This window comes from Hetaerina americana, unplaced genomic scaffold (genome assembly GCF_022747635.1).
Source record: "Hetaerina americana unplaced genomic scaffold, ioHetAmer1.1.p SCAF_5, whole genome shotgun sequence".
NCBI lineage: Eukaryota > Metazoa > Arthropoda > Insecta > Odonata > Calopterygidae > Hetaerina > Hetaerina americana.
In genome coordinates, this window is record NW_027287095.1 from 75,594,213 (window position 1) to 75,611,836 (window position 17,624).

Genomic DNA, 17,624 nt, shown 5'->3' on the forward strand with positions numbered 1-17,624 from the left:
AATGTGGTTATGTGGAAAGAAAGGGTTTTGACAACAAAACACAAGTAGTGAATGTGCATACAATTGAGTAGACTTAATTATTCCCTAGATGCTGAGGGTGGCAAGTGGAACTTTTGCTATCTATAACCCTGCAGTTGCTATCCCTTAATGTCTGTGGGAAGGAGTCCTTGAGTGCTCTAGTTCTGGTATCTATTTGCTGAACTTAGTATACATGATCTAAGCGAGCAATGCATGTTGGTGTGTGAATAATGGGTGATGCCATGGAAATTAGGGCACTCACTGAGGATAAATAATTACAAGGGATGGCTAAAAGAGTCAACCGCAACAAAACTCTAAAAGGGGGCTCATTTTCTCCCCATGGTCTTCCCTTTGGATAACAACTTTTAAAAGACACACCATGTTGATAAGGCTAACATTTACACATTAACTCTCCTTTTTTCTTCCATGTGATTGATTAGTTTTCCAGCAATGGAAAGTACTTTTCTGTAAGGATGGAATTAGATGTACAAAAGCACAGAACTATCTTAGAGTGAATAGCAAAATATATTTTCCTCAGAAAGCTGAACCAATCACTTAGCCAGGAAAAAACAAATGACTGGTAAACGACAAATTTTTAGGAAGGATCACTGATATGGTTTCGTCTTCATCACATGATAACGATTAAAATAACGAACGTACTGTAGATAGTTAATGACTTCTTTGCCCCAGTGCATAACAATTTATGCACTCACCTTAAAGGAGAAGATGGCTCAGGACTAAAGAATGCAATAAAAATGATAATAGGGAAGTATGGATAAAATGAAAATGTTTAAATTTAAACATTAAATACCATTGACAATTTTTGATTTCGTGAAATTAAAAACTTTCAAGAAAAGTCCAGGTATTTCTAACTTGCGATTTAAAAAAATCGAATTGAAGTTTCAAAGCATTTAATTATCTTGACAGTTGTAATTTTATTAAAACTTTGAGGCACTGGAAAATGAGTAGCAAGGATAATCCACACGTGGATAATCAAGAGTTTACTGTACTTAGTGTACTACTACTCTCACCAAGACGGATAATGTTTGTCTAGGATGTCATGTAGCAATCTAATGACCCTGAATCACCATGTTCTCAAGCATGGGCTATACTTACAGAGAAAGGTGATATGTGCCAACAACACTCTTCATTATTTTGATGGCACAAAAGTTTTCACCTTTCGAGAAAGTACATAGAACAATGCTCCGACAGGCTTAGAAACCAGTCAAAGGTGGAATCACAGATTGCAGCATGGCATTTCTGGTTATCCATTTAAGCAAGTTCAAAATAATGGCCATTGAGATTATCAAGCAAAATGAAAACAAAAAATAAAACTTGAATTAAAAAAAATATTTTGATATCAGGATCCTAAGGATCATGTTTAGGAGAAAGTAAACTCCCAGGAAAATTCCAGAGAGTATTGAAACCACAGGAGATATTAACACCGAGCAACAAAGATTTATGGTCTGAAATGTTCTTTCAGAGGCTCAAATACAACTTGTAATCACATAAGAAATGTCTCACAGAATGTTTTCCAAGTGGATTTTGGGTAGTCTATTTTGTAGAGAGGCTTACTTGAGGAAATGATAACGATGATAAATTGAGATTCTGATATTTCCATTTTCGACAGATTAATAACTTGAGCAGATTCCACCTTTGATATGTTTCACAGTACGTATAATAGCCCTGACTTACTGAGGTTATGTAGAATACAAGAGAAATGTTTTAAGGAATATGGGTTCAAGTTTTAGGTTTTTCCAATATTAATTTTTAATCATTCTTTCCTTGGCTAGAATGACGGTCCAAAGAACATTGACCTGGATGTGTGAATACAAACTTCACTCAGGAGCCAATATAGCCCAGGGTTTCTACAACTGATATTCCTCATATAGCACTTGTGCCCATTGGTCCTGAACATTGAACAAAAATGGCCACATGAAAAGCAAAGTTTATGAAAAGTGTTTATTTCTAGGATAACATTTTATAAAAATTGTAGTTAGAAAAATTAACTTATGATATGTACACTGTCCTTAATATGAACATTAAATCCACAAATCTCACTTCATCTTTTCTTGACCACTTTTTTCTTGGATAGTACACCATCTTTAACAGTTTTCATTATTTTCTTAGTTTTCACAATTCCATTCTTTGACTTTTTAATGCTGTGATCAGCACTACTGGTTGCATTTTGCCCATTTTGGTGTTCTTGGGGTGCCACTTCCTTGTTTTGAGCTTTCAGTTGCTTCTTCCTCAGCTTTATTCTCTTACTGAAATGCAAATATAACTAGCTGTAACAATTTCATCAAATATTATATGACAAAAGTTTGATATACATACTGAAATTTTGATCACAAATTGAAAATGCCAAGAAATTTACTTAATTTAGCAACCACAGTTCAAGATGCAAATACTCAACTGAATTTATTTATCACAGTGGAAATTTAAATTTTAAGATTTTGTCCTTATTCTCTGAACTTTAGTATAAAGAAAAAGTTATAAGTGTGAAATAAGTCTTACATAATGTTTTATTTTTTAAATGTTTGATGCTTAATTTTTATGGTGTGTTACAGTCCTTAAACCACATGAAGCAATTATTTAAATCACCTACCACATACAAGAACTGTATTTAAATGATAGACCATTTTAAAAATTTGAATACATAAATAAAACAGTTTCTGGCGTCACTTGGTGGAAATTCTTCATATTCAACTTAAAATTAAACCAATTGGCTTTTCCAAATGAAAAATTTCATTTTCATGTGGAAAAGCCAAGTGTTTTATTTTAAGTTCAATATGAATACAATTTTTTGAAGTTCTCTTTTCATAAAGATACATATTTTTTAGGAATTTGCTGATCCCCAATAGTACGCAATACTACTACTGAGCACTTAATACAACCCTACTGACAAGTTACACTCAGCAAGACTTTTAAAATTTGACTATTTAATTTCTACCTTAACGATTCATCAAAGGGCAATTATAATTTATAAATATTCACAAACCAAATAAAATGGAAAGGTAACAGTGCTTTAATTTCCAAATAACTTACAGTATTTTCTTCTTTTTCTCCAGTTCATGAAGTGGTGCTGTTGATATTCTCTCCCTCATTGGAGCTTTCTGTTCTAGCTGCCGACGTTTCTCACGACTCGCCTTCTTCAGATGAAGCATATAGTCTGGTATCTCACAACCAGAATCCCTTAGTACTTGAGCTATGCTAAATTTAATGAAAGCTTTATTAAAGGCAATGAAATACAATCCGAAATACAGAGTACCCATAAATTTTTTTGATACTTTTTATTCAGCCCCACTTTTGAGGAACTCAAAAAGCATGCCAAATGAAAGATTAATTCAATTAAGAGCTTAATGTGGGGGCATAATTTTTAGATAATTATTACTAAGAAATAGCGAAGATAACTGGTAAAATTTCTTGCACATATTAACTGATCCTTATGTATATAATGTTGTAAATGACAGCTATTAATGTTGATTTGCTTTACTTTAGAAACCCACAGATTGAAGTAACTCATGGTATGGAGAAGATACAGGCTAACAGTTGTTAGTACCATGACAATGCTCCTGCTCACATGTGTGAGCAGGGGCGTTGTGCAAAAGCCAATTTTTGTTCTTCCACGAATCCGGGCCTTTGTGATGGATTGCTTCGTGCAAATTGCGCATAACTTGCAGGTAATGTTCCTTATTTACCGTTTACCCTGTGACAAGAACTCATGATGCACCACGTCCCTGCAATTGAAGAAAACTAAGCAAAACTTCCTCATTTGATCTAACTAGTCCAGCTTTTTTCAGTCATGGCTTGTGCTGCAGTTTCTATTGGGATGGTTGAGCTTTAGTTTCCACGTCATAACCATGAACCCATGATTCGTCACCAGTTATGACCCTCTGGTGCAAATTTGGGTCGTCGTGGGCAGAGTCCAACACCTTATTAGCAATGTTAATGTGTTGCTGTTTTTGGTAAAAATTGAGCAATTTTGGTACGAATTTTCTGGCGACGTGTGTCATGTCCAAATCCTTGATAAAAATCATTGATAAAAATCGAATGGCACGAGCCAATCGATATGTTAAGGTCCTCAGCAACTTTTTTAACGGTGATTCGACAATTCGCCATTACTATTTTCTTCACTTCATCAATGTTTTCGCCTGTGGTTGACAAGCTCGGGCATCCGGCGCGCCCTTTGCCATTCACATCTCCTCAACCCTCTGAGAAAATTTTGTACCACCAATAAATGTTGCTTTGGTCCAAGGTAGCTTCTCCATATACCACAGTCAAAATTTGGAATGCGTCCACGCACTTAATTTCGTTTTTCACACAAAATTTCTTAGAGATCCTTTAATCCATTTTTTGGAACAGGCAAAAATCGAAGACTAACTAAAACACGTCCAAGCAAAACAGAACATTCAAAATGGCCGAAATTTTCTGTATAAGTGAGAGACATGAGTACCAACATAATGCCACAAAAAATCGAAAATCAAATATACGTAACCCACGAAAATTCAAAAATTTCTGATACTTTTTGAAGAAACTTCGTATATATAGCTCCACTACCAATGGCACTGCAGGAACAGGAGGCATGGTTCAGCAGGGCCATTGGTAAAATTAATCACAATATGAAGCCCATTCAGTGGTAGGAGATTCAATAATGCTATTATACAGATCAAGTTACGAACAGTGTCCACATTGAAATTTACCAGTTTCTTTTTTACACCCATAAAACTTATTGAATTGATCTTTCAGCTGGTGCATGGATGTTTTAGGAGTGGTACTTAAAATAGCAATGAATAATCAAACGTCAAAATAGGAACCATCATTAACAGACACCCTGTATTATTTATTTACATTGTTAATAATTTGTTCCATTACTATTTAATGGGTGTAGACAGAAAATAATGAAATAGAGTTTGGCATCAAAAACAATCATCGAACGTCCCTTAATAAAACCATTGTAGACAAATACCCCCCCTAATTCAACGTAGAACACAATGTGTTTGTTTTTTCCCCCGCAATTTCTAAGAACATAGTGTTACATTGTGTTCTTCATTTAATGATCATTTAATTAATATAAACTTTCACAAATTTGAGCCAATAACCTTCCAATACATACCCTCCCCCTCCCCTAGACCACTAATAGGTTGCTGCACCTAAACTAAATATACCCCCTCCCCATACCTTACCCCCTCTCCACCCCCTTACCCTCCACTTGGAGCGAGACTATATAAGTTGAGAAAATGTTGATGTATGTTACCTGATGATGATGCACAGCATTGAAACCATGGTTGTAAAATATTAAATCTTTATTGTGGAAGTGTAATGTTTCCTTTCACCCTCATATTTTCATTATCAGAAAATAAGCAAATAATTCTAGGTTTAGGTATTATACATAGCAGAATTTTTTTTCGAAATAATCAAATGCCTCCTTTATAAACAAAAAATAAGAAAAATCCCAAGGGATTTTAGTTATTCAGTTTACCTTCTTAAGTTAACCGAATCATCCTCTGTGAAAAATGTGATGGCTTTTCCAGGCCTGCCTGCACGACCAGTACGGCCTACAAAAACAAGATAACAAAGAAAATATTAAAAATATGGTCCCTGTTTGAAAACAAAGCATACATATGCTGCAACAACAGAATGAACACAATTAAAATTCACCTTACCTATACGATGAATATAGCTAATAGCACTAGGAGGGAAGTCATAATTGATGACTAAATTCACACCTTTAAAATCTATACCACGTCCCATCAACTCAGTACAGATTAGCACCCATATCTTTCCCATTCGGAAGCTTTTCACTACATTGTCTCTCTGTAATACAGGTGGAATTATTTTACATAAATGGTCACCAATGTAAAAAATAACCTTAGCTGCTCTGCCATTATTCAAAATTGATTTTGAAATTTCAGACACAAATATATATATGTTTGCAACTTCCATTACCTGCAATTGTGTCCGGTCAGCATGAATCACATCAACATTTATACCATCATAAATGAGTTCATCAAACAACTCTTTGGCTCGTTCTTTGGTCTGCACAAATATTAACACTGGCGGAGTTAAACCCTATAAAACAATTACACAAAATAGTTGAAGAATATCATAAAATTCAGCTCCATGTTAAACAATGTAAAGCATAATTCAACCTTGCTTCTGACTAAATCGCTTATGGACAAAAGCATGAAGACATGTGAAACAGTTGGGCACCTTTAACTACAAAATATCTAATAAAGCTAGCAGGGAAATTTTTTTACTGATAATAAGAAAATAAAGGGTAATTAAAATTAGCTGGTAAAGAATATAACATACGAGGCTTTTTCATTGAAAAGGGATAAGTGAACAAATATGAATAAGGAAAGGTAAATGTCTACATGTTACAATATTTATCTCAATAAAAAATACATTACAAAGCATTAATTAATTAATCAGAATGTCTTCACAATATGAACCATGTTATATGACAAATACTGAAAAATCTTTCCCCAAAATAACTCCAGCCTAAAAAATGTGAGTTTCTTTATAATTCTACAGAGCTTGGACATAGAGGAGATGTTTTTGTTTAAAAATAAGGCATTATCATAGCTAAAACTTTGCATCAGTTTTCAGAATATGTATGTATTCATGAACATATGTTACATTATATCAATAAACATGAGGATCATTTTAAATTAAGTTTTCACCACTAAAAAGGGATGCCTTCGAGAGAAAGTGAAATTGGCAATGTTTTACTTCAGGTAACTTGATTGATACTTGAAAAGTTAAAAGAGGTATATTATAAATAAAGAGCTGTACATCAATTTAAACATACCGCAACCGAGTCATAATTAATCAAATATTTTAAAATGAGAGTTCAACTAAATTCATACATTTAACCATTGTGTAATAAGTGGGAGGTGCTAAATAAAAATCACCTGTCTCCTCTGGTTCCACTCATCAGAAACCTTGGAGTCACACTTTTAGCTGACCACTGAATCTGACACTGGCATCAATTCAGCTACATAATTTTGTTATGTTTTGGCTATGCACTTAACTCCCTAACACTTAGGACTTGAAATAATTACTCATTGGGCATTCCAGAATATATCTAATTTTCAGCATTTCTCAATATTTCAAGTCTTGAATTTTTTAAAGAAATTACTGAATTCATTCAGGGTTTTTTTCCTGATTTCTCCAATTTTTCTGACTAAAAAGAGTAGTCCGGCAGAAAAAGAGAACTACAAACTATACAAAGGAAACTTTGAAGGTTTATTTATAGAATAACTTTAAGCAGCCAACTTGAAAAAATACTTGAACACTACAATTTGGTCTAACGCTGAGAGTATGTACAATTCTCATCTCTGTGTTTTCAAAATTTTTCAGACTCATCCACCATGCTTACCTTTTTTACTATGTCACGAAATGCCACTAACTTTCCGGCTTCATTTCCAACAAATAGAAGCTGCTGGTCCACCACATCAGCGGCTGTATTGCTGAGAATGAGAAAGTAGGAATCACTCAGATGAGAAAGGAAATAAAAAATATTATAAAAAGAGCATGTGACTGGGACCTTGGCATATGTTCAAGTGAGGCCAAGTGAAGAAGGAGTGTCAATGGCAATTGACATGGACAACCCGCCTAACAATAGAAAAAGAGAATACAGAGGGATGGAATATTACCAAAATTACCCAATTGCGGGCCTACCATTTTCAACAGCACGAGCATTAAATTTTAAGTTATATTTAAAGATTAAATAAACAATTAAATGTTTGAAAATTACTTTCATTTTAACCGTCTGCCTATTATAGGGAAGTTACATATGTTTATGAACTGAGCACCTTATTCTACTATAAAATCATTTAACTGTTAAATTATTTATTATGGCTGCAACTCATGATTGCTTGTAGGGCATAGAAGAAATATCTGAAGAATGGAAGCACACCAAAATTATATTAATTAATATATTATTAACAACTAAAGAGAGATCAGCTAAAAAGCTTAATTGAAAGGCTCTATGGATGGATAATTAAAATGGAGTTTCACTGCTGGCAGTTCCTGTATAAATAATATATTTAGTTTAAATACCCTGATAGAAAAAACATTATTCAAACTGCTTAGAAATACAAGCGGTAATTAAAGATTTAAGGAAGGCTCTAGACACTGTTCCAAGGACTAAAATTAAGTACATATTTATTGAACAAGACTGGAATAAAAAACTATATTCAAGCCATTAAAAGTTTATATAGTGACACACCATCAGTTGTGAACTGGGGAAGGAGTATATTGAAAGAAAATAAAAAAGATTATCAAAGATATGCTGCCATTCACCTACTTTACGTTAAGTACACATATCTGAAAGTCTGATTAACTGGAGTAGAAAATGCCAAAAAATGGGAGTACAGATTGATGATCATATCTTTGCGTACAACTCCTTGCAGATGACCAGATAGTAATGGCATCAGATGCGGATGATGCCACTTATATGATTTGGAAACTGTACAAAGAATATACTTCACGGGGTTTAGAAATAAATTTTAAGAAAATGGAGTATTTTGTTGTGAGGACTAAAGGCAAAGATTTGGATATTGGTGGGCATGTTATCAAAATATGAAGCAAATTCAAATATTCTTTCAGTCAGTCTTTAGAACAAAGATGAGTTGTGAAGAGGACATAAGCAATCATACAAACGAAGGCTGTGAGGCCATATGCTATTTAATGGAATATGGTGGAGCAAACGAAATAAAACCCAGATAAAAAAATATACCACTCATTGATGGAATAGTCCTAACAACTTTGAAGTATGGAGAATTAATAAAAGATAAAATTCAATTGCAAAGCTCTGGGATGCAATGAGAAGAAGTTGTAATGTTTCAACGTTACAGCATATTCAATATGAAGTATTAGAGAAAAATACTAGATAGAAGAAAGCAGATTTTCTTGGAATGGACATCTAAGAAGGATTAATGGAGAACAATGGCCCTTGAAAATATGGAATTGGGACAATGCACATTTAGCAGATGACTCCATTAAAATTTACTGCCATGGAGTCTCCAGCAGTTTCTTGGAATGGAATTGGGAGCCGCCCAACAGAAGGAAAATATGACAACTGGGAAGAATGTGGGGGCAAAAAGTGAGGGAAGCTGTTCTCTACAGACATTTAAATGAGAATGGTATTCATGGCAAGCATAGTCTGTGACTAATAACTGAAGAGCTCACAAGTAGTTCCCAGATTCAAGCCCAATATTGAGCATTCATTTTTACATTTCTTAATGAAATACTCAAGGAAATGAGTGCTTTATTTCTGAATAATAGCATAAACATTTGAATGATCAATTTTCCGGCCAATTTTGCTGGTATTTTCATGGACAGACAAAACAGCATCATGATTTTACAGGCCAAGTTGGTGCACCAAAAGCATTTTTTTGATCTAGTTTGTTTCCCTATTTTTGGGGCATGACAGTCCAGTGGGTAGAGCTTTGCTATGGACCAGAAGCCCCAATTTTGATTTTAGGTGATGCCGACCAGTTCACCCAAGCAGTGTGAATGTCACATGCAATTGGGATGGGTGAGCTACACTCTCCCTTATCCCCAACCAACCTCCACGAGAATTACTGTGGCAAACAATTAGAACCCACATTTTGTCAAATTCTTTCAGTATCCCTTGCCTTTGAAAATAACAATGTTTTAGTGCAAGCAGAACAATAGCATGTGTGTTATTCAAGTCGAGGGTGCTGTTCCACCACTTGTGACCACAATATGTTAATTTCATTCACTACCTCATGGAACATATAACCTACTCTTAATAATTATTTTCTTAAAATTTTTAACATTATCATTGAAAATGAGTGCTCCGGGAATAAACATACAACCACCTATCATCACTATAGGGTTGATAAAACCTTATTTTAGGAAAATCATGGCAAATATAACAGCAATTTTTGCACAATATTGTTTAGGTTACAAGAAGTAACATAAAAATAATTCATGCAAACACGATCAAACATTTTTTACCATTTCCAAAGGGAACACAAGTTTCCTAGCAATACGGCTACCAAATACAATAAGCACAAATGGAAAGTAAACAGGATTACTTATTTACTAATATCAAAATGTATATTGTTATAGCCAAGCTTGCAATAGATTCAAACAACACATAAAAAAAATTTCATTTCTTTCAATCTACAATGAAAAGGAAACTTACCGAACACCAACAGTAACACCAATGAGGCGGTGCATATTTTTTCTGCACCAAGAGGCAACCACTGGAGTGTGTGTAGCACTATACATAGCACGACAAATGCTGGGATTATCACAGGCTTGATAAATTTCTGCCAATTGGTCGCGGAAACCTTTGATTCCAGTTTCAAAGAGTTTGTCCGATTCATCCACAATTAGCCATTCTACACTGAAATGAGGAAATGTCAAAAAAATTTTGTTCCTTTTATAGCTGAATTTGTGGGAAAACCCTTATGAAATCGAAATTGAAATTAAATTTAAAATCTTTTTTTTGTCATAAGTTTAAAAAATGAAAACAAATTCCTTTCTATTTTTAAACATAATACCTTGTTTAGGAGGTTTAATTGGTCAAACATTGAAGTCTTAACCTTTCACGGAAAAGGTTTTCCAATAATTATGATTTCATAAGGAAACGAAACAGTTTCTGGCGTCACTTGGTGGAAATTCTTCATATTAAAATTAAATTTAAAATACTTCGCCTTTCCACATAAACCACTTTTATTACTACTTAGGTTTCGTTATGGTATATATATTAACCTGATGATGTTTTACCATAACAAAACCTAAGTAGTAATAAAAGTGGTTTATGTGGAAAGGCGAAGTATTTTAAATTTAATTTCAATATGAAGAATTTCCACCAAGTGACGCCAGAAACTGTTTCGTTTCCTTATGAAATCATAATTATTGGAAAACCTTTTCCGTGAAAGGTTAAGACTTCAATGTTTGACCAATTAAACCTCCTAAACAAGGTATTATGTTTAAAAATAGAAAGGAATTTGTTTTCATTTTTTAAACTTATGACAAAAAAACACGGTGCACACTTCTACATGATCTTGAGTATTAAAAGGAAGGGTCCCAATATTTACTCGGTCAAGCCGCTTCATATAAACTATGTATTTTGGAAAAAAGAGTCACATTATTTTGAAGAACTGTCAGTATCTGATGAAAATGGAGTGCATGAAATTACAGAGCAAAGTCTTTTCCATACAAATGTGCTGTGACAAAAAAGCATTTCACATACCACAAATATACCAGGTGAGTAACTTAACGAAAGAACGGAGGGAGTGGCTGGGTGCATTCCATGTCTCAAGGGAATATTGAGTGGGGGCAAGCTTTAAACTATCAAAATGGATTTGTTCAAATCCAACAAAGGGACAAACAAAGACATGCTTTTATTAAAACACTCAAAAGAACATGGGTACAGTAATAGAAACTAGCCCAAAATTGTAGTGATTGACATAGAGATTCACCAGAAAAATATGTTTAGCAAAATTACTTAACCCATCTGCCTATCCTAAATATTTTATCCCTGGACTTCAATGTTAATCAGAATTGTTTTTTCATGATTGACACAGATATAGAATGGCATCACCAAGTGGATTTGGTCCTCATACTTTAAAAATCTGCTTTCTTTCCAAGAAGCATAACATTTCACTGATTATTTTCTCAAACCCATAGACAAATTACAAATGGTTGTCATAGCAAGATTTAGTGAAATAATTGGTGGAAATATTATATATTAAAATAAATTCTTTCCTTAAGATTTTAAGGTTAAAGGGAGTCAGGATAAAGGTGAAATGTACACTTATTCTAAAGTAAAATACTTACTTTTTCAAAGATATTGCTGGTGGCTCCTGCTTCAGTAAATAAACCAGTCGATTGGGTGTAGTTATGAGTATATCTGGAAGAACAACAATGATGAGGGAAATTACGTAAGTATATTTTGTTTGCCATCAACTTCTCTGATAATTAATGGTTTCTGGCGTAACTTTATGGAACCGATTCATTATAAATAAATGAAAGGACTAACTTTGTAGTTCCACACGAAAACGATTTATTCACACGACCCGAGTTTCGAAGTAAAACTTCATCATCAGGTGAGCTCTGATAAAAGAAAAGTATTAAGTTTCTACAGCTGAGTGCAATGAATTACAAGGAAGAGAAAATAACTGCCATATCTATTGCACAAGTTACATGGTTTCATTTTCAGTCTATATTCAATCCATCAGGGAAAAAGATCATAAATTAGAAGCATGGTGTTATGAACCTAATAGACGGCTCATCTGGAACCCACACATGTCTCAGACTGGCTGCAAATAAGGTCAGGATGGCCATTGTTAGTGCAGGGGAGTAACACAGAGGTATCCATTATTGTCTGCTCTTTCAATATACGAGGAGTGTCCGAAAAGTATCAGATGCGTTTTTCAATTATTTTTTTTATTGCGAGGGTGTTGTGCACCAAGAATTTGCTTCAAGGGGCCAGACGATCAACAAAGAATATTACCTTGAAATTCTGAAAAGATTGCGTGATGCCGTGAGAAGAAAACGACCATGTTTCTGGTCAAGCGGTGACTGGCTTCTTCACCACGATAATGTACCAGCGCATTCATCGAGCCTTGTGCAGCAATTTTTGGCGAAACACAAGATTGTACAGCTTTGCCAGCCTCTGTACAGTCCCGACACAGTTCCCTGCAACTTTTGGAAGCTCCCAAAATTGAAAATGGCACTCAAAGGAAAGCAGTTTGACGGCAAAGAGTAATGCGATGCGCGAGCTGAAGGCCATTCCAAAATATGTGCTCGAGGACTGCTTTAAGGTGTGGAAGTACAGCTGGGAGTGTGTGGTTAAATCAAATGGGGACCACTTCAAAGGATGTCACCGCCCGGATAGCTTTTGGACACAAATTGTATATATAAAGGATATTGCACAAGAGGTATGGGAAGGGCTGGAGAGAAAGTAAGCAATTACTTGGTTCTCCGAATCAGTTAAATTTGTGGATGATCAACTGTGGATGAAACTGGGCAGACCTGGGAAAGAGACTCATGACATACTCAAGGCAGCTTATGGTGATAACACCATAGGTAGATCGGGTGTCTATATGCAGCATAAGTTGTTTCCATTAGTGTTAGTAGTTTTAGGAAAGGCTACCGACAGCTAAGATCATTTGCACCTTTAGGAATGCACGGGAAAGGATGAAGGGTGGAGAGAAACCTGGCGTCAGCATTAACCTACTCTTAATGGAAGGTGCCATGGGGTCAGCAGCTTAACATTCCAGCCAACAGATGGTGGTGTGCTCACTCAAAGTAGTCTCCACAAAGCACCACAAATAGGGATCAGGATATCACTGAAAATATCTGCCACCTTCAGAATTCCAACCCAAGCCCTCTGGGTGGGAAGCCAACATGTTGATCCTGATCCCCATAAGTTGTTTTGGGAGGGTAGAGAAGATGTGGAAGATGCCAAACATTCAGGACTTCATTTGACCTCAAAAAGTTATGAAAATCTTGCAAGGGTGAAGGCTTTGTTGGACAGGGATTGCAGATTAAGTGTTTGTATGGTTTCTGATGAACTTGGCATCCCTAAAAGTGACAAGCACCGATTTGTGACTGGCAAAAAAATAGGCATCAGAAAGGTGTGTGCAAAGTTAGTGCTGCAAGTGCGCTCAAATGAACAAAAGGAAACTAACACACCGATCTGCCAAGAGCTTCTTAATCGTGTGAGTGGGGATCCAAATATTTTAGACAATACCCTACCACACTTCTTGCCCTTCCCCTGCCACAAATCCATGCTGAAAGGATGTTACCATGGCTTAGTAGAAGCATTACAACAGGCTGTGATGAGGGAGCTTAGCATTTCAGGCGTTGCCTTCCAGAAGGTGAATGAGGCATGCAAAACCCACTAGCAGCGGTGTGGACGCACAAGGGTGCTGCTTCAAACACTTTTGAGTGAATGCATCAATTCTGGCAGTAAATTTTTGTAATCGACTCAGTCTTACTACGTGTAGGACAGATCTTGTAGCTATGGTATGAGAATTAATCATCAGAAAATGAAGTAATAAGAATCTCAAGAAATAGGAAGGCCACGGTTGGGGGGAGAGAAACTATATTGATAGGCCTTATAAGAGTACATTGTATGAATTTTATGAAGAGCATAAAACCTTGGTGACTTTAATTGAACAAGTTCAGGCATTCACTAATAGAAAATAGTAGTTTGCATGAAGATTTTGACTTTTTACACTCTTTCTTGAGTCCTCTTATTGGCTCCCAACTTAAAACCACTACTTTCTTTCACACTTTAAGTCTTCACACTTCAGTTATGTTCCTCTCTCCATTATTATTACAGCATTGCCTTAGATATTAACAGGCTGCTTTTGGAGACACTTTCAAGCCAGAGATGGCTTTGCATTCACTGTATTAGGGACATGTTCTGGACAACTCTATTCGGGCAATGTGCTTCAATATTTCCATGGAAATTTGTTTTTTGGTACTTAACTTATATAACTAAGGGCCAGGTGACAGCCAAATGCAATATTCTTCAGCTGATTGAGGGGTATTTGAATGTTTGGTGCACATTTCAGCCAATTCTCCAGAAGCCTCATCTCCTTGCTTGAAGTTGATGCTTGGATAGATTACCCACCCTGACATTGAAGGTGTGTGATGACACTAGTATGTTATTTAAATCACATCTCTTGGCTTGAATGTTTCTGTGAAGTCTTTCTCAGATTAATTTTCTTTTTGTGGAAAATTTAACTAGCCCTTTGATGAACACATCATCCAGCCAAGTTCATTTGGCCCAGTTGAGTGAACGGCATGAAGAGTAAGAGAAGGTTATGTGCAATTGAAGCCCTATTTTAATAACCAATCAAATCCCAATTGTTAAATCCCCATCAGCTTTGTGCTAGTGATGGCTTGCTGCTGATGGTGATTTACTACCAATGTGCAAATTGGTATTTGATATACACTCCAGGTGGAGGCTAGATCTGATGGTATTGTGGCACACTTGTGTGCCACAATACCACCAGGTCTAAACCTGGTCAGCTGTGCTAGCTCTACTCCCATTCCCCACCTTTTGTGGCACCTGCAAGCCCATGCCAACCCTCCACCCTTGCCCACCTGTGCTTTCTTGCTATGCCACCTGAAGATATTGCTGTGATATGATATTATGGTTGTGAAAAATAAATTTATACATGGAAATTGATATGTTGATATGCTATTAACCTTTCCCAGGATTAAAAATTTCCCAAGACTTACACCTGAGACTTTTTACTAAAATAAACATTATTATCATTTTGTAACCATTTAACACTATCACAAAACATACCAAACTTCTTAGATGAATCCGGGCCAAATTTCTTGATGGCTTGACTTATTTTACTGATGATATGAATCCTAAAACCTCTTCCTTCAGCTAACCTCAAACACTCCCTAAAATGACAAAACGTACATTCACTACATAATAGACATAAAGATACACAAATATTACACATTTATCAATTGGAAACATTTTAATTTACTGCCAATTTTAAAACTTGTAGGCATTTTAATTCTTACCCCAGTTGAAAAATTATTTGGCATGAATGTATAATATTCTAAAATCATTGTGTGTATTGCATTAGAGTCTATTCAACCTTTGACCGTTGAAATGAATAAAATATGAACCAAGAAAACTTTCTTTTTACTTATTACATACCGGTGGGTTTGCTTTGCCAATTCCCTTGTTGGTGACACTATAACAGCTCTAAAGCCAAGCTTTTTGGGCTCTCTCAAATGGTGAATAATAGGAATGAGAAATGCAGCTGTTTTCCCTGAGCCAGTAGGAGCACAAGCCAATATTTGCCGTTTCTGAGGAAAAAAAATGAGATAGAACGTTTAAAAGATGCCACTCTGCTCCAAAAATGAGAGCTTTAACCTATCTATCAACGTAGTCCTAGTATAACTGAAATTTATATCAAGCAAAAAAAAACCAAGCTGAATAATTAGCTAGTTGTAGTAACACCATAGAATGTGCCTCAACGAAGTACATTTTATAAACGTCAAATGCCATGGGGTTTCTGATCAATAGACCTGAAGCAATACCTGTGGCTGTGTAAGGATAAATCTAACTTCGTTAACTTCATTTAATCAGTGGCTTGAAATATTTTTTACAAATTGGCAAATCCATATGGTAAATGTCCCCAATATTAATTCTGCAGATTTCTTTGAAACTATAATAACTTACCAACTAAAGCGCATTGCTGCATGTTAATAATGGCAAATTACCGGCTAATATAAAGTCAATTAACATACCTCCATCATTATCGGGATTGCCTGCATTTGTATTGGAGTTGGATATTCATATCCAGCATCCTTTATATTTTGAATCAAATCATCTCGAACATTATACAAATCTTTCAGCTGCTCAAAGCTCTCTATTGGATTAGGAGAATTTTTTCCATTGACGGTAATCTTATGTTGATTTCTAAAGCGGTTTACCTAAACCAATGAACAAATGTTTAATGGATTAATAATGAATGGATAATAACCACTATTGAACGAATAAGTTCCATGTTACCAAATTTTCCATACGACATCGTTTGACTAAGTAAGTGAAAGTAATATTCATTAGTTATGCTAAACGTTTACTCGCAAAAATTTAAGGTATATTCACATTCAAGGGTAAAATGAGTCAGACAAATATGCTTTTAAGGGAAACGGTTAATATTTCATGCTAAAATGGTACAGATATGCCACATCATTACCTGCTCTTGTCGTATTTGAGCTTCTCTTTCCTTGGAAGACAGCTTTTTCTTTTTCTTGCCGCTGATCAACCCATCGTTATTTGCACGAATTGAGCCCAAAATAGTAATACCTTCTACATTATCTTGCAACTCATGGTTTACAGGGTTTTCCACTGTATTTGACGACTCGTTGGCTGGTGACGGGAACCTTTCTCTTTTAGTGAATAGTGGTCCAACAATTTTCTTCCGCTTTATTAACTAAAAATTAACATTTTTATTCAAACGTTACACATACACCACGTGCGTTCTTAACGTAAGGACTAGGAATAAAATTAATGCACAAATTATACTCACGTTACACCTTTGGGCATCATACAAGAACCGATTCGTGTCAAACTTTGCCCCAGAAGAAATTTTGCGGAAAATATCTTCCGCATCCATTGCGAAACAATAAGTTTACAATGCCTATTATACTCTCCTACCACGACTATTTATTTGAAAACAAGGAAGACCACAGACAAATGAGTAACGAAATTTGATTGGTAATCTTTTCTGTGTACTTCGAATGTAAATCTGCGGTTGTCCTTTCAGTTTGTGCATATCGTTCTACGTATCTTTTCATTTTGAATGAATTTTCGATTTTGTTAGTTATGTCATAGCTAATTTCAATTCTCCAGAAGATATATGCCATATTATTCATGATGGAAGAATCAATCGTAGAGAAACTATTTTTTAGAATGGGTTAAATCTGACTCTACAAAATTGTTTCTCAGTTCTTCTGAGAAACAATATTATTTACCACATCTTATTCTTTAAGATGAAATTCTCATTTCATTACATTTTGCACATGTGGCTGTCAGGAATGCAGCTAAAATGCATTTTTCAATTGCATAG

General features: G+C 35.3%; 1 protein-coding gene across 2 annotated transcripts; it reads right to left on the reverse strand.

The window, feature by feature from the left end:
• Positions 1–1,709: 1,709 nt before the first annotated feature.
• Positions 1,710–17,212, reverse strand: ais (DExD-box helicase 52). Of its 2 annotated transcripts, XM_071591965.1 has the most exons (13): positions 17,085–17,212; positions 16,752–16,988; positions 16,300–16,485; positions 15,704–15,855; positions 15,335–15,438; positions 11,845–11,917; positions 10,202–10,405; positions 7,403–7,493; positions 5,968–6,090; positions 5,685–5,835; positions 5,501–5,576; positions 3,067–3,231; positions 1,710–2,285 (listed from the first exon to the last, which is right to left on the reverse strand). In XM_071591965.1, the coding sequence occupies exons 1-13, from the start codon at positions 17,169–17,171 to the stop codon at positions 2,081–2,083; spliced, it is 1,854 nt and encodes a 617-aa protein (XP_071448066.1). In that variant the 5' UTR covers positions 17,172–17,212; the 3' UTR covers positions 1,710–2,080. The 2 variants fall into 2 exon arrangements, with proteins under 2 accessions (XP_071448066.1, XP_071448067.1); XM_071591966.1 differs by lacking the exon at positions 1,710–2,285 and having other exon boundaries at positions 3,076–3,226.
• Positions 17,213–17,624: the final 412 nt, after the last annotated feature.

What these genes read in the sequence shown, in the direction of transcription:
- ais (XM_071591965.1), bottom strand. Translation starts at nt 17,171, where the DNA reads ATGGATGCGGAAGATATTTTCCGCAAAATTTCTTCTGGGGCAAAGTTT. An exon ending in GGATTCATCTAAGAAGTTTG is followed by an intron (nt 11,918 to 15,334) that starts GTATGTTTTGTG and finishes TTGTTCTTCCAG; the next exon opens with ATATACTCATAACTACACCC. An exon ending in GAGAAAAAGAAGAAAATACT is followed by an intron (nt 2,286 to 3,066) that starts GTAAGTTATTTG and finishes TTTGCATTTCAG; the next exon opens with TAAGAGAATAAAGCTGAGGA.